The sequence below is a fragment of the Antechinus flavipes genome, chromosome 2 (genome assembly GCF_016432865.1).
Source record: "Antechinus flavipes isolate AdamAnt ecotype Samford, QLD, Australia chromosome 2, AdamAnt_v2, whole genome shotgun sequence".
NCBI classification, from domain to species: domain Eukaryota; kingdom Metazoa; phylum Chordata; class Mammalia; order Dasyuromorphia; family Dasyuridae; genus Antechinus; species Antechinus flavipes.
In genome coordinates, this window is record NC_067399.1 from 372,008,938 (window position 1) to 372,026,551 (window position 17,614).

The 17,614-nt window shown below is 32.6% G+C and overlaps 1 protein-coding gene across 2 annotated transcripts in view; it reads left to right on the forward strand.

Annotated features, from left to right (window-relative positions):
* CDC42BPB (CDC42 binding protein kinase beta) overlaps positions 1-17,614 on the forward strand; it is a 152,044-nt gene that overhangs the window by 85,988 nt on the left and 48,442 nt on the right. For both annotated transcript variants that reach the window (XM_051978322.1, XM_051978321.1), the window contains exons 9-17: positions 889-968; positions 4,597-4,763; positions 4,875-4,994; positions 7,553-7,686; positions 9,776-10,018; positions 11,152-11,262; positions 12,830-13,074; positions 13,767-13,872; positions 14,256-14,380. In XM_051978322.1, the coding sequence (XP_051834282.1) occupies positions 889-968; positions 4,597-4,763; positions 4,875-4,994; positions 7,553-7,686; positions 9,776-10,018; positions 11,152-11,262; positions 12,830-13,074; positions 13,767-13,872; positions 14,256-14,380 (1,331 nt within the window). The remainder of the gene's footprint in view (positions 1-888; positions 969-4,596; positions 4,764-4,874; positions 4,995-7,552; positions 7,687-9,775; positions 10,019-11,151; positions 11,263-12,829; positions 13,075-13,766; positions 13,873-14,255; positions 14,381-17,614) is intronic.

Below are 17,614 nucleotides of genomic sequence, written 5' to 3' on the forward strand. Positions count from 1 at the left end.
AGTTTAATGTTTAATGAGAACTAGGGTTTATCTTCCACGTTAGCTTTAACACTCACACATTTTAGCATTTCGTACATTATATTAAGCAATTACATAATAATAAGTAAATACCTCTTGACTAGTTGACTTTTCTTCAATGGCTTACTCTTTAAAGTGACTGAGAATGGCAAAATCTGGAACTCCTTGCAAAACATAGCATGTGTTTAAAATTAAATTGCAGGTGTCTTACAACATTTATTTTTACAGAATAAACAGTCACATAAATTATTATAAATTTATTTTCTAAGCTTATCAGATTTTATAATTTCATATGGCCTACTATTAATCAAAAAGCAATGGTGTTTCCTAACCCTTGTGATTGTGGGCAAATGACTTTGCCTCTCCAGGCTTTAAGAATAATAGCTAATACATTTCCTTTGATTTTTCACAACAACCTTGTGAAGTAGGTGCACTTTTTATAACCACTTTACAGATCAGGAAAGTGAGACAGCTAGAGGTTAAATTACTTGCCCAGAATCACATATTTAGTAAGTAAGTGCCTGAACCTGGGTTTGAACTCAGATCTTCCTAACTCTACTCCAGTATAACAACCACTGTGGTCATTTACCTGTTTTAGTTTCCTTATCTGTAAAATGAAGGAATTGAATTAGTTAAACTCTAAGATACTTTCCACCTGAAATCCTTTGAGCCAAGTGGAGATATCTAGTGATCAAGTTGTCCTGTTCCTTATGTCTTTTTTTTCAGATACACAATCAAAAGACAGGAATTAAAAATACAGGGTTTCCCTATCCCTGCAACATCTGTGGGTTTTTTCCCCCTTTTGTTTCATTTGAATTTGACTTTATTGTATGTATATGAATTTTGTTTTGTTTTGTTTTGTTTTTATAGGAAATAGTACCGCCTGGTTCTCATACTGGCTTTTCTGGATTACATTTGCCATTCATTGGTTTTACATTTACAACGGAAAGGTATGTCTTGATTTATTACTTAAAAATAACAGATTAATAACTTGGAACTAATTTATTGAATGGTGTTAATATTAATGTTATTTGTTAATAATATCATGAGAGTCAGATACTATCAGTAACAGAAGCAGTAAAAATCATAAGAAACAGTCCTTCAGAGTTAGTACAGTAAAAATCAGACCCTCTATTTCTTACTTTCCACTAATATTGTTAAACCTGTAATTAGTTAGATTTCAGATGCCAGAACAAAAATAAAATGATTCTGATCATTTTATTTGATTATTTGAAGACAAAAGCTTTGTCTGTGAATCAAAGCCATTTATAAGAATTGAATTATATCTTTCATTTCTATTAGGTACTATCAAAAATGAAATAGGATAGGAGAATCTTTACATGACTCTACTGTCTAAGATTTTCTCTCTCATATTTTAAAATAAAAAGATGTCTTGAGAGGTTGAGTGATAGGAAGGAAAATAATTTCCCGCTAGTATCTAAAAGCCATATTAAGAGTCTTTCTAACAATCAGCTCTCAGTTGCTATGTTCAGTTTATGGAAAAGCTCTTCTTAAAGAAGGGAGAAAAGCATAAACAGGGGTTAACAAGATGGCAAGTAATACAGAATTGGTAATTTTAACCATAAATGTGAACGGGGTAAACTCCCCCATAAAGAGGAAGCAGTTAGCAGAATGGATTAAAAGCCAGAATCCTACAATATGTTGTTTACAGGAAACACACCTGAAGCAGGAAGATACATGCAGAGTAAAGGTAAAAAGTTGGAGCAAAATCTTCTGTGCTTCAGGTGAAGTCAAAAAAGCAGGGGTAGCTATCCTGGTCTGAGATCAAGCAAAAGCAAAAATTGATCTAATTAAAAGAGATAAGGAAGGGCACTACATCTTGCTAAACGGTAGCATAGATAATGAAGCAATATCAATATTAAACATATATGCACCAAGTGGTGTAGCATCTAAATTCTTAAAAGAGAAATTAAGAGAGCTGCAAGAAGAAATAGACAGCAAAACTATAATAGTGGGAGATCTCAATCTTGCACTCTCAGAATTAGATAAATCAAATTACAAAATAAATAAGAAAGAAGTCAAAAAGGTAAATAGAATACTAGAAAAGTTAGATATGATAGATCTCTGGAGAAAACGAAATGGAGACAGAAAGGAGTACACTTTCTTTTCAGCAGTTCATGGAACCTATACAAAAATTGACCATATATTGGGACATAAAAACCTCAAACTCAAATGCAGTAAGGAAAAGCTCTTCCTAGAAAGATCTTTCATTAACAGATATAGAAAACCTGCTTTATATATAAGGCAGGAGTATTGAGGGAGAGCTTATGTCCAAATTAAAGCATTTTACTCCCTGGAGAAAACTAACTAAAACTGGAATATACCAGTCTTTGTAGAAATCCCAAGATTGTTGAACCTTGGAGAGACAGTACTTGTCTTTGCCGAGCTTTTGTATAAAAAAGACAAGTACTGAATCTGACTTGATATGTATCCTTCCTGAAATATTATGTTAGTTAATAAAACAAAGAAATTCATGTCTTTCTTAAAAAATCATATAGTTAGTTGTCATATTAACTATTTTTTAGACTCTTACAACAAGAAATTAGTATCAGAAACAACTTAGATTCTGAGCCCAGTGTCTTTTCTTTATAGTCCTTCTTGTCAATCTGGCCTTTCTGCTTCCAGGATAGTCTTTTTTCACATAGATCTGGTCATATCACTTCTATTCAATGGTTTTGAATAGTTCCCTATAGCCTGGTTGACCTTATCTGCTGTTTCCTGGTGCCTGCCATATTCTGCTGTTCTCTTACTTTTTTCTTCCATATACTTTACACTCTAGCCAAATTGGACAACTCTTTACCTCTTGAACATACACTTATATTTTATATCTTTGTGTCATTACTTAGGTTGTTTCCTATGTCTATAATGGTGTCCTTTGGTTTTCTAAAACACAACTCAAAATTCGGCTGCCTTTACTTTCCCAGTACTTTGCACAGTAGGTGCTTTCTAGAGCTGTACTGAAATTGCTGTCACCAAGGTTACTCTGATCTCTTAACTACTAAATCAAGTAGTTTTTTTCCTTAAGCTTCATAATTCTTGAGTTTTATGAAACCATAACAGTATCGATTATCCTCATTTCTCTTGTGTTTTTGATGCTTATCTTTTTCGTGTTAGCATCATTGTGTCTCAGACTTATTTCTATTCCTTCTTCTTTCTCTACTTTGTTGGTAATTTCGTATGCTCTCATAGGTTGAAGTATTATTTCTATACAAATGGTTAACTAAATATATATGTGTAATCATAGTCTTTCTTCTGAACTTGTTCTGTATCATCATCTATGTACTGTGTATATTCTGGATCTTCTTTAGAAATCTCAAATTCAACATATATAACATGAAACATACTATCTTTCTCTCTGGAGCTCATCCTTTTTTTTTAAACAAATGTTTTTATTCAAGGTACAATTTTCATTCTAGAGACCAAATCCTTAAGCACTAAATCCTTCTTGAGTCTTCCATTTATCTGTTTCTTACACTATCCCTTCACAGGGACTACTACTCTATCTAATTCATTCCCTCATTCCTTTTTATCTGGACTACCCAAACTCCTAAAACTGTTGTACCCTTTTTAATCCATTCTTCATATAATTGCCAAAATAATCTTTTTCAGGGATAGTTCTGACCACTTGCCGGTGAAAAACCCTGAATGACTTCACATTATTTCTAAGATAAAATGGAAACAACCTTGTATTCAAGACATTTTCCAGTGTATATCCTCATAGATATAGTCTTTTCTAGCTCCCAGAATTTTTTTCTTCCTTTAAGATTGGATTTAGGTATCATATTTTTGGTGATGCCTTCTCTAATCTCTGCCCCATCTCTCTCCCTAAAGCTAATGATTTATCACCCCAAAATTGTTATCTTCTTATATATACATATTGCAAACAGCATTCTCCTTTCCCTTCAGGAGAATGACAGTAAGTTCCATGGAGGCCTGGACTATTTTATTCTTGTCTTTGCATCCCCAGTGTCTAGTATAGTGCAAGGGCAAGTGATAAGAGCGTAATAGAAGTTTGTTAAATTGAATTTACTATAATAGATTAGAGGATTATAGTTATTTGTATTCATTTTATCATTCTGATTGATAGACTATTAGGTCCTTGAGTTACTTTGACTTTTCTAAACTTTGTTTATCTAACAACATAAGTAGAGGCTTATTCCTATTACTGAGCAATTAACATCAAATTTAGCATTTCAAACTATTAACCCAGGTGGTAAATGTCATGAAATTTTTTTCTCTTCAGGTTAAATTCAGGGGGAAAAAAAGCTTTATTTTGCGATTCTAAATTAATACAAATGAAATTCATTTGTTTATATGTATCCAGATTCTTAAAGTTCTATTCAAAGAAATTAGACCAGTTGCTTGCATTTCATCCCATTATTAAGTTTCTGATAATCAACAATTAAAAGTAGCTGTGACAACAATCATATTTTTTGCCTTCATAGACAATAGAGCCCTTTAAAAGTATTTTTAAAAATCTTTTTTATTTTGCAATTCTTAAAATATAAAAAAAAATTTGTATTAAATTAAAAAATCTTTTCTCTTTAATTTTTACAGCTGTTTTTCTGATCGAGGTTCTCTAAAAAGTGTAATGCAAACTAATGCTATCACCAAAGATGAGGATGTGCAACGGGATCTAGAGAACAGCTTGCAAATTGAAGCATATGAAAGAAGAATACGAAGGTTAGAACAAGAAAAGCTGGAATTGAGCAGAAAATTACAAGGTCAGTTATGAAAATGCTTTGTAGTCTGTAGTAGAATAAATTTTATTATTTCCAAATTAGCCAAAACTTAAGTTCATTCTAATATTTTTTCTTATCTTCATTCTATAAAAGAATCCACACAAACTGTACAGTCCTTTCATACTTCAGCTCGCTCTACAGGAAACTCAAACAGAGATAAAGAAATCAAAAAGTTAAATGAGGAAATTGAACGGCTAAAGAATAAAATATCAGGTATGTGTTTTGATTTTGATGTATATCACTTAAATGTCTATGTTGGAGTGTTAATCTGTCCAGGTTGAGAAAAATTGCATACTAAATTCTCAAAAAAATCAATGAAATGAAAAAATAGTCTCAAATATTTAAATTTGAGTGGTATTAAAATTGAGTGGCACAATAGATCAAAATAATCTTATCTCCAGTAGCATTGGTTGTAATAAAATACCATTCATTGTAGTCTTAGGAAAGAAAATTTGACTTACCTTCAACTACCCCTGTGAGTAAGTGATTCAAACCTCATTATAATCTTCTCTTAATCTGGCCAGCCCTAGATAGGATTTCACTCTAACCAGTCATTACACTAGGGCACTGTCCTGACTAGGGCAGGTACTTTGCCTTTTGCCCTCCCACCCACCCTCACTTTTTCTTAAGGAATAATATTATGATCTAATGCTACTGAAAAGAGTGTGACTAAATTGTACAAATATTAAACTTTTTTGTTTTGTGGACCACTTTGGCAGCCTAGAGAAGCTTATGGACCCCTTCTTGGAATAATAATTCTTTTAAATGAATATAATAAAATATATAGGATATAGTTATAAAAATATTTTTTAAAAAACATACCGATTCAGAGATTTTAGGTTAAGAATTCCTGATACAGTATCCTAGGTACTGATAGAACCATTAATATCCACTGTTAAAAATCTGTAATACCCAGCCTTTTCTATTTCTCTTTTCTATTGTTTATCAGTCCCTACTAAATATATATTTGTGTCAACTCTGTGCCTCTTTCCCCCACTCCCTCCCCAACAAATCTTTACTCAAACTCTACCCTTTGTGATCTGTAAAAGCATATTCTTTTTTTTTTTTTTTTTTAAACAAATTGTCCTTTCTTTTGGACTTCTTTCTTTGACCCTCCATCCATCTCCTTGCAGTAACAAGAAACTTACTTTCCTTGTGATGATAACTGAATTCCTGGCCTCTTTTTCTACTTGTAAATGTAAAATCTTTATTCATTCACTAGACACACCGGGCCAGGATTTTGTAATCATGCTTTTTGCCTATCAGTTCCACTTGGGAGGAATTTCTCCATCATTACAGACACCTCTCCTTTTGAGATTTATTACTTTATTCTATTGTATGATCTTATTCAGATAGCAGTCAGTTACTATCCCTCAGACCTTTCTTCAATCTCTCACATGCAAGTGTCTTTTTACTTCTTCTTTTAACCCCCTAATCCAGTTACTTTGTATGTATTTTATATATACCTGCATGTTGTCTTGCCCCACTAAACTTAAATTCCTTACCAGCTGGTACTGGTTTCATTTTTTTCTTGGTATCCTGGAAAAAAATGGAATTGGTATCAGCTGGTAAGGAAACCACTTAAATTATTGATGGTTTGTAATCACTTTGTTGCAGTATAAATAAAACAAGAAGCTAAATTGTTGGATCTGAAAGTAGAGCAGTTTAGTAATTTTTCGTACATAATTCCAATTTTTTCCCCCCTAGAATGTTTGGTCCAATTCATAGCTTTACTAGTAGTAAATAATTTTGTTTATCTTCCTATAGCCTTTTTATCATTGGTTTTTTTCCATCTTTCACAATCTTCATCATTTTGCTAGAGATGAGATTTTAATTTACATTTCTCTAATTATTAGTGATTTATGTTTTTTAAAAAGTAATTGTGAATTATTTATTTTGAAAAATATTCCTACATTTTTGACCTCATATTTCTTAGGTGTTGGATTAGCTGGCTTATAAAATTTTGTCACTTATCTATAGATTTTAGATGTCAGGCTTTTCCCAGAGTTATATGGCACAAAGTTCTTTGTTTTCTTTTTCCCATAAATCCTTTTTCTTTTAGTTGTTTAGAATTGTTTAGAATCTTAAAAATAAAAATTTTGTCTTTTATGATTTCTTCTGTTTATTCAAATCTGAATTTTTCCTTTGATCACAGTAGTAAAAGATATAGATTTCTGTTCTCTCCTAATTTTTTATGGTGTAGCATTTTCTATTTTTGATTGCTTATCCATTTAAAATTTATTGTGATCATACAATGTTGGTCTAAATCAATTTTCTGCCAGACTGGTTTTTTTTCCTCAGTAACCTTTGTCACATTGTGCTTCTTGCCACCTCCCCTGTCCTGTTTTGAACCTAGGATAGATAATAGGAACTAATCAAATACTTTGGTTAATGCACTAACAGCTATTTTCAACATCTTTACTTATTAGGCCAGTTTAGATGCAACAGAAAGAATCTGTAGATTTCCACATAGTTTACATGACTGACATGCTAGTCTTTCTAGTTTTAAAAACTTAGTGTAAGTGCAAGATTTTGATCTACTAAGGTCAAGAGTATGTCAAAATAAAGATGATAGGAGAAAGGGAACTATTAAGGTTACAAAATTTATTATAACTTGTTTGAATGCGCGCTTGTGTGTGTGTGTGTGTGTGTGTGTGTGTGTGTGTGTGAGAGAGAGAGAGAGAGAGAGAGAGAGAGAGAGAGAAAATGGGTACATACACATTATTCAATCTGTATAAAGAAATACAAAATTGAGTTTAACTTTTGTCCAGATTCAAATAGGCTAGAGCGACGACTTGAGGATGCAGTGACACTTCGCCAGGAGCATGAAGATTCCACTCACAGACTGAAGGCCTTAGAAAAGCAATTGCGTGTGCTACGTCAAGAAAAGGAGGATATGCAAAAGGTAGCCAGAATTCATGCTCTCAATGGAGGAGGCACAAACCCATTCTAAATCCATTTGGAAAGTGATTGATTTGCATTTACTTAATGACATGTTCTTCAGAAATTTAAAAAAAAAAGTTTTCCATCATAATCTATAAAATATTTGAACATTACTTTCAAGTTATTCTCAGCATAGCTGCTCACCTAAAGAAGCAGCTCTGTGTTTGAGTTCAATTATGCTATCACAAAAAAATTTATTTTGTAATAATGACAGGAAATCCATAAATCTTAGCCAGTCAAATAAACCTGATATGTGGATATATAAAGGATTTGTGCTTTCATCAATTTGGGGAATTCTAGACTTAGAACTTTTTTCCACCAGTGTGAAGACAACCTATTTCCTTCTAATTAAATTCTCCAGAGTTGATCAAGGCTCATAGAGATTAAGTGACTCTCTTAGGTCACATAGCATATGTCTGAGGCAGATGTGTCTTTCGTATACCAAGCTGTCTCTGTATATAGCTCAAGAATTCTTTTAAAGTAATATACTGTGACTGCTTGTTAGGCTTCATTTTTAAGTTTTAGTAGGGAAGAATAAAATGTCCTCTCTCATTCAAGGTTTCTCCTATGGCTATGTTGGAACTTCAGGTTTATGCAGAGCTACCACTTAGTTTTGTCCATATTTGCTACATGAAGCCTGACTCTGCCTTTACCTATTCTTAGAAATTTGTCAAAAAAAAAAAAAAAAAGCTTATACAAGAAGTTATCTGCCAAGGTTGTTTGTTACTTCAACTACATTATTCTGTTGTTTCCCACATGATAGGTATTATAGATCAGATGTGTCAAACTCTTGATCCTTAGGCCTTAACCAAAGCTCCTGCAGAAAAAACCATATTAGAATGTAATTGGGAAATGTTTAACAAAAGATATAAAAGTACAATACAGTATAAATAATATTAATTTGTGGTTTTCTAAGTTAATATATGGGCTATAAGAATCTATTTCTATTTAAGCTTGACACTGTTGCTATAGATGATTGTCTAATTATGCCATCAATTTTAAATTATTCCATAATATGATAAATGATGAATGCGTTGGTAAACTTTTATAGATGTTTTAATGGATGAAGCTTCTTATCAAAAAGAAAAATTATCCATCTTTTTTTTCCCTTTGAAGGATAGAAAATGTATATTTTTCACCCATAAAATTCTAAACAAATTAATTTTGAAATAATGTTCATATATTATATGAATTTTGCATTTTTATTCACTTAAAAGTTTAATGTGTATGACATTTCATTGACCTTCATCCCTCTTATTTCCTTATGACCTTCCTAGTCATGCTGGTCTTGTGACTTGTTTCCTTATCAATCAAGTATTTATTGAGTGACTAACATGTGCTAGGCATTGTACTAGATACATAGAAGTATAAAGACAATAAAACAGTTTTTGTACTCCAGAAATTTTTATTCCATTGTGGAATACAACATATACATGCATAAATATATACAATATAAGTACAAGGTAATTTAGGAGAAGAGGCATCACTAGCTGTGAAGCATCAAAGTGACACTTGAGATGACCTTTAAAAAGAGTCTAGGAATTCTAAAAGGTAAAAGTGAGTATTCCAGAAACATTAGCAGGAATTCCCTGTACAAAACCAAAGGGACAAGAGTTAAAATATATGTTCAGAACAGCAGGTAACCTGTTTGACTAGATTGTCACATGCATAAAAAGGAGTAATTTGTAATAAGCCTGAAAAGATGAGCTGGATCAAGATAGAGAAGGGATTTATGTCACACATAGGAATTTGTATTTGATCCTAGAGGCATTAGGAAGTACTGCAGCTTTCCAAACAAAAAGCAGCTTTGTAACCAGTTCAGAGATGTGTTTTAGAAATATCAATCGAGTAGTTTAGTGAAGGGCGCATTGGAAAAAAGAAGAGATTGGAACACAGGGTCAGTATGGGAAGCTATTACAGGATTCTTATTGAGAAATGTTGAAGACTTGAGGTAGGCTGGTAGTAAGAATGAAGAGGAGGGGCCAGATTGTTATCTTTCTGCAATTTACAGAGATTTGGTAAAAGAAATTTTTATATTCTTGTGTTTTTAGCAATTGGTTGAAGCGTCAGAAAGATTAAAATCTCAGACCAAAGAACTTAAAGATGCCCATCAACAGAGAAAGCTGGCTATGCAGGAGTTTTCAGAGCTTAATGAGCGGATGGCAGATCTTCGGTCACAAAAACAGAAGATATCTCGACAGCTTCGTGACAAAGAAGAAGAGGTGGAAGTGATCATGCAGAAAATTGATTCAATGAGACAAGAAATCCGTAAATCTGAGAAGTCCAGAAAAGAGGTAGCATGGCATATGTTTAAATATAATATATTGTCTTTAATCAGTCTTGATAAATCAGTATATTCTCAAAACATTCTTTTTTTTTTTTAAGTAATGTATAGTTTTTAAATAATAACTTAAATTTTACTTGAAGCCAAACATCATGATTTGCCAAAGTAAAAATGCATGTATGTGTTACATATATACATATACATGTATCATATACACATGCATGCTGTACCTTTCATCTCCTATTTTTCATTTTGAAGCTCTTTATTGCAAGAGTTTCCTATATACTAATTTTAAAAAGTTATGGAATCCGAGGTTAGAATTAGGAGAGGACTTTGGAGTTTATTTCAACTTCATAGCTTTTACAGAGTCCCAGAAAGTTCAACTTAAAAAGAATTTAGAATCTAGCCCAGCCCCTTTAATGAGAAAATAGAGAGGTGATCTGACCAATTCTGTGTTTCCTAGTTTGTTACAGAAGCAGAATTCAAACCCACCTCTTTGGATTCCAAGTTCAGTGTTCTTTCCATGTACCACACTGTTGCTCAGTTTAAGAAATTAAGATCCAGAGAAAGAGAAATAATTTTTTATATACTTTACTGGCAAATAAGTACTTTTTGAAAATTTTAAATTATATAAGCGCCTTTAGAAATTTTTTAAAGTAGAACATACTTTAATATATAACAAAAGTACTTACTTATCAGTAAAGTATTCCAAAGTTGTATTAAAAAAAGATGGAGAAAACAAGAATTAATAAATTTATGTTCTTGCCATTTGATTACTATACATAATCTGCATTGTTATAAATATGAAGATAATAATTGGTGCTTATTTATGAGTTAAGATAAGTCTTAAGGTTCAAAGTTATGTTAAATTGTTATACACTTTTTACATATTTATACATGTTATACATATTTAAGTATAACTATCATTTTTCCATAAAATCGTCAAGTGTAAGTCATTGATTTAAATTAGAATCTTTGTTTAACTTCAGATATGCCTTTCTTTGTAGGCCACAAAATATATTTTTCAGTCTTTGGCTGTGGTAAGAGGTAGTTAGTGTCTTTAGTTTCTCTTTGGAGAGAGAATGAATTGGTGTTGTAAGCATAACTTTTTAATAAATATCAAACAACTTTTTCCTTTGCTAGCTGGAATCTCGGCTTGAAGATGCAATTGCAGAAGCATCAAAAGAACGCAAGCTTCGTGAACATAGTGAGAGCTTCTCTAAGCAAGTGGAAGGTGAACTGGAGGCACTTAAGGTAATAGTGATTGTGTTTTGTTTTGTTTTGTTTTTTCTGAGGCAATTGGGGTTAAGTGTCTGAGACCAGATTTGAACTCAGATTCTCTTGACTTCAGGGCTGGTCCTCTATCCACTGTGCCACCTAGCTGCTCCAATAGCGATTATTTTTAAATAGAAATAAGAACAGGATAAAATAAGTAGCTGGATCTGCTGTTGTAGATTGCATAAACATTAGGGGCATATTAGTACACTTTGCAGAGATTTACAAGGAATTGTAGTAGATAGATGTTTTGGGACATATGAAGAAACATAAGACATAGTCCTTACCTTCACCAAATTTCCCTTTTATCCTTTAAATTCACATTTTTTCTTTTAATATCAAAATTTATTTTTATGTAAAATTACATTTTATAATTGTTCTTTTAATTTGCTATCAGAACATTTAAACTTACTTTATATTAAACTGTATTAAGTTTAAACTAATGCAGTGTTATCCTACTCAGCCCTTAGGAGATAAAGAGCAGCTGCTAGCCTGATCACTGTTTTGGAGGAGGGCTAGGAAGAAGTGATTGGCAATTAGAGTATGTATACTAAGTAGTTTAGTTGGTGAAAGTGTGGCACTTAAGCCAAGTGGAAAGATATCTTTAAGAGCCATTTTAATTTTACATTCAAGAAAAATAAGTACATAGCCACAAATTTTACCCTTAAGTTTCTTTATTTAAAGGCCCACAAGACAAAGTTTTTGTTTTTACTATAGTCTGGGCCTCCAACAGCTGAGGGACAGTGAACTGGCCCCCTATTTAAAAAATTTGAGGACCCCTGCCATAGGTCATTTAATATAATACCATACCTGAAGTATGAATTGGCTCCTAGTTGTATGCCACTGGAGGACCACATGAGAAGATAAGGATAGTTCAGTGAAAAGGTACTTGGAAAAACAATTTAGAGCTTATGCTGTAGTATGATAGCTCAGGATTGCAGTAGTCATATGACAGTACAGAACTAATAGTGCCTTGTATTCCATTAAAATAAGAAAGATTTTCTTTGGAGAGAGAGGGGTGCAGGGAGCATCTTTATACATTTTTGCTTGAGCACTGATACTTAAATTGATATTTATATCATGCTTTAAGAAAGGTATACAATATCTCATTTGAATAAATGGAAAACCATTTAAGTACTTAATTTGTGCTTAGCATTAAACTAAGCATCAGAGATATAATTATCTAAAGCAAGACAGTCCCTGTCCGTAAGGAAATTAATATTCTGATGAAGAAGAAAATACACTTAGGAGAATAGCAGCCAGAGAGGAATCTTTTGATTTGGAAAATGCTAAAACTATAAATGAATTTGGGGAATGGCAAAGTGGAACTGACTAGAAAATGGTGAAGGAAACAATATAGGTACTTCAGGTATTATCACCATTTTGCAAAGAGAGCCTCACAAAAGAAAAGGAGTTTGAGATTTATGTGTTTCCATAGCTAGTAAGTATCAGAAGTGGACCTTGAAACCATGTATCACTTAATGTATAACTTTCTACATCATATAGTTTTTTTGGTATTTTTTGAAATTTTAACTATTGTCTCCAGATAAAGCAAGGAGTCCGTGGATCAAGTGTTACTTTAGAACATCAGCAGGAAATTTCTAAAATAAAATCTGAACTTGAGAAGAAAGTTTTGTTTTATGAAGAGGAACTGGTCAGACGAGAGGCCTCCCATGTCCTAGAAGTAAAAAATGTGAAAAAGGAAGTGCATGATTCAGAAAGTCATCAGTTAGCACTGCAGAAAGAGATCTTGATGTTAAAAGATAAATTGGAAAAGTCAAAACGGGAAAGGTAAATTTCTTTTTTTTTTCTTTTTTTTTCTTTTATAACTTTTTATTGATAGAACCCATGCCAGGGTAATTTTTTACAGCATTATCCCTTGCATTCACTTCTGTTCCGATTTTTCCCCTCCCCCAGATGGCAAGCAGTCCTTTACATTTGAATAGGTTACAGTATATCCTAGATACAACATATGTGTGCAGAACCAAATGGTTTTCTTGTTGCACAGGGAGAATTGAATTCAGAAGGTATAAATAACCCGGGAAGAAAAACAAAAATGCAAGCAATTTATATTCATTTCCCAGTGTTCTTTCTTTGGGTGTAGCTGCTTCTGTCTATCTTTGATCAATTAAAGCTCTCTTTATCGAAGAGATCCACTTCCATCAGAATACATCCTCAAACAGTATCGTTGTTGAGATATATAATGATCTCCTGGTTCTGCTCATTTCACTAAGCATCAGTTCATGTAGCCAGTCCTCTCTGTATTCATGCTGCTGGTCATTCCTTACAGAACAATAATATTCCATAACATTCATATACCACAATTTACTCAACCATTCTCCAATTGATGGGCATCCTGGAAAAGGTAAATTTCTATGTTCATTTAAGAAATGCGCCTAAAATATACTCTGCTGATCCTGAAAAATATTGACTCATATTAAATTTTAAGCTTTTTCATGTTTTCCCTTCTATTGACTTCTTAGACATAATGAGATGGAAGAAGCAGTAGGAACAGTAAAGGATAAATATGAGCGAGAAAGAGCAATGCTGTTTGAAGAAAACAAGAAATTAACAACTGAAACTGAAAGGGTAATTAAAAATTTATAATGTTTACTTTTCATGAATGCTTTAATCTTTTGCTGATATCTTTGAAGTTTGTTATTTTAATGGTACTAATTTTTGGAATTAAGTGAGCATTTGATTTAGCCTTTTAAAGGGTTCATTTTCAAATTATGAGGAACTGTTTTGGTTTAACTTAAAAAGAATTCATATAACTCAAAACATTTAACCTTGAATTAGAAAATAAACATGGTTTGTCATTAATTTGGGAAATTTTAATAATGAAAATTAAGGAAAGAATTATTTGAAATATTAGTTAAATTGTTGCAGAAAAAGCCATATTATTAATACTAAGCCTGTTCTTGAATAAGATCAGTTTCATTAATTTTATAGTAAAAATGATTTCATTTCAGCTTTGTGCATTTGTGGATAAACTAACAGCTCAAAACAGGCAACTAGAAGATGAACTTCAAGATTTGGCAGCTAAGAAGGATTCAGTTGCTCATTGGGAAGCTCAGATTGCAGAAATTATTCAGTGGTATGTGCGAATTTAAAATTCCCTAGAGATCTAAACAATGTGCAAAATAATCAAAATTATCTTGATGAACATGTGCAGTGGACTTGGGACTCAGTTCTAGGTTTCAGTCTCATCTTCAACCCTTACTAGCAATGTGACAGTGGAGGGAGGGAAGAAAATAAATATTCTTAACTATATGCTAGGTGCTAAGCCCTACAAATGGAAGGAAAAAATAGACAGTGTTTCCTCATAGAGTTTGCATTCTAATTGGGGGGAAACAATATATAAAAGGAAAACAAAAGGTGGGGAAAAGGGGGAAGGATTGAAGATTTTTAATTTTATATAATCAAGAACAAAGCCTGGAGGGAAATGAAGGCTGGCTGCTGACTTGGCCCTTGCCTCGAGGTCCCAGAGGAATTCATTTTTGGGAAAAAGAAAAGACTCGGGGAATTTCCAGGTTGAGAAGACCACAGGTAGTTGGATATTTTAAGGTGAAGAGAGCTCAGGTACTGGGGGGGAAAATTCCAGAATAAAACAGCAATTTAGGCATGGTTTTGAAGTCCATAAAGTCAGGAACAAAGCTGAGAAGTGAATAAAAGCAATAGGCAAGTTATTTCATCTCTTAGTGCTTGGCTTTTCTTCTTTGAAAAATAGGGAGAATAATACTTGTACAACCTTTCCTAAAGGGTTTAATTCAGGAAAGATCTACTAAAATGCCTACTTTGTGCAAAGCAATATGCTAAATTGTAGATGACTTAGAAAGCTTAGAAAAGACATTTATCCCTGCCCTCCTAGAATAAGAGATTCTAGCATTTTAAAGACATGGATCCATTCTGATGGATATGGCTCTTTTCATAGTGAGGTGATTCAGGCCAGTTCCAATGATCTTGTTATGGAAAGAGACATTTGCACCCAGAAAGAGGACTTGGGGGCACTGAATGTGGATCACAACATAGTATTTTCACTATTTTGGTTATTTGCTTGCATTTTGTTTTCTTTCATTTTTGTTCTGATTTTTCTGTATAGAAGAATTGTACATGTTAAACTTATTGGATTATTTGTGGTTTAGAAGAGAAGATGGGGGAAGGGAAGGAGAAAAAAACTGAAACATAAAGTTTTACAAAGATGAATGTTGAAAACTATGCATATATTTTGAAAATAAAAAGCTTAAAAACAAAAAAGAGAATAACCACACATATTAAGTTAAAAAAAGAAAGAAAAAGAAAGAAAAGAAAAGACATTGAACCAACCCATTTTTCCAGGCTTATCTTGTAGTACAAATTGGATTTGCATGTTGCTCATAAATAATACTGTTTCTCCAAAGTCTGTGCCTCTGATTTACTTCCCTATATATTTGGAATACAGTCCCTTTTTACTTTCCTCTTTTAGATTTCCTAATTCCTGTCAGCTTGAGCTCTACTTTCTATATGAAAATTTTTGATTCAGCTGCTTTTCATCAAAATTACCTTTTATTTATTTTTGCATACTTTTTTGTGTGTACATATTGTCGCTTTTGAAGAATTTTATTTTTTATTTTTTTAAATTTTTGCTTTTTTCTCTTTTCCTTTCAGTAGTATTTTATTTATCCAATTGCATATAAAGTTAGTTTTCAACATTAATTTTTGTAAGATTTTAGTTCCCAAATTTTTCTTCCTCCCTCATTTATCTCCACCCTCCCCAGCATAGCAAACAATCTGATAAATGTTATACATGTATAGATATTTTAAACATGTTTCCATATTTATCATGTGAAAAATAAATCAGAACAAAAGGGAAAAACCATAAGAAAGAGAAAAAAGTGAAAATAGTATGCTTCAATCCTCATTCAGTCTCTATGGTTCTCCCTCTGGATGTAGATGGCATTTCTTATTCTAAGTCTATTAGAATTGTCTTAGATCACTGCTTTGCTGAGAAGAACTGAGTCTATCATAGTTGATCATCACATAATTTTGCTGTTACTGTGTACAATGTCTTTCTAGTTCCACTCACTTCATTCGGCATCAGTTCATGTAAGTCTTTACAGACATTTTTTTCTTTTCAGCCTGCTGATCATTTCTAATAAAACACTAATATTCCATTACATTCATATACCATAACTGATTCAGCCAATCCCCAGTTTATGGGCATCCACTCAATATCCAGTTCCTTGTCACTACAAAAAGAACTGCTACCAACATTTTTGCACATGTGGGAAGTACAGAGAATATTTCATTTGTTTTTGTGTCATCAGTGCCTAGTATATAGGTATAAGGATTGAAGCTTTGATTACTTTGTTTATGGGGACATCAAGATATGAAAGAGTAGGAAATGAACTCAGATTTTCCTGACTTCAAGGCTGTTGTCCTTCTTATACATAGAAAGCACTTATTATAGGTGCATAAAGGGAAATATGGACTTGAGTGCTATATTAAGTCTGTGAATAAAAAGATCATTATTAACTGGGAATATTAGGAAACGAATCTTTATAGAAAGGTATCTGAGTCTGACTTTGCATGGGAATTTTTCATTTTGTTTTTTGTTTGTGGTCTGCCAAGTGGCTAATAGAATGCTATATATAGTAGTTTTTTAATAAATACTTATTGGATTAGATTGGAATTCTGTAGACAGAGGGGAGTTCTAGTTTGTAGGAACCATAAAGGGAAAGATAGACAGGTAAAATAGTATTTTTTAAATTCTTAAATGTAATTCAAAAGAATGCAAGTTTTATCCCTTAGGTGATGTGCAACCCAGTGAATGGTTTCGAGGAGTATTTTGATATGATTAGTTATCAGTGGTTAGTCAGGCAGTCGTATGAAAGATGTTTTAATTTGTTGAGAGTGATAATAGAAAAATCCTTTTGGAATTTATGATAATCTAAATAGGTAGTAAGAAGGGCCTTGTCCTAGAAAGTCAAATTAGTGAGGCAGGAATAGATGGGAAAAATATTACAAGTGTAAAAACAACAGTTTTTGTCAATGAACTAGATATGACATTAGAAGACAGAAGGGTAAAGAATTCCACAAAAGTTTCATATTTGAGAAAGATGAGATGAATGACCAGGCCCACTGAAATAATAAAGTTAGAAGGAACTGAAAATTTGAGTGAAAACATAAGTTCCATGATCCCATTTTTTAAAATTTAATTTTATTTTTAAATAACTTTTTATTGACAGAATCCATGCCAGGGTAATTTTTTACATTATCCCTTGCACTCACTTCTGTTCCGATTTTTCCCCTCCCTCTCTCCACCCCCTCCCCGAGAGGGCAAGCAGTCCTG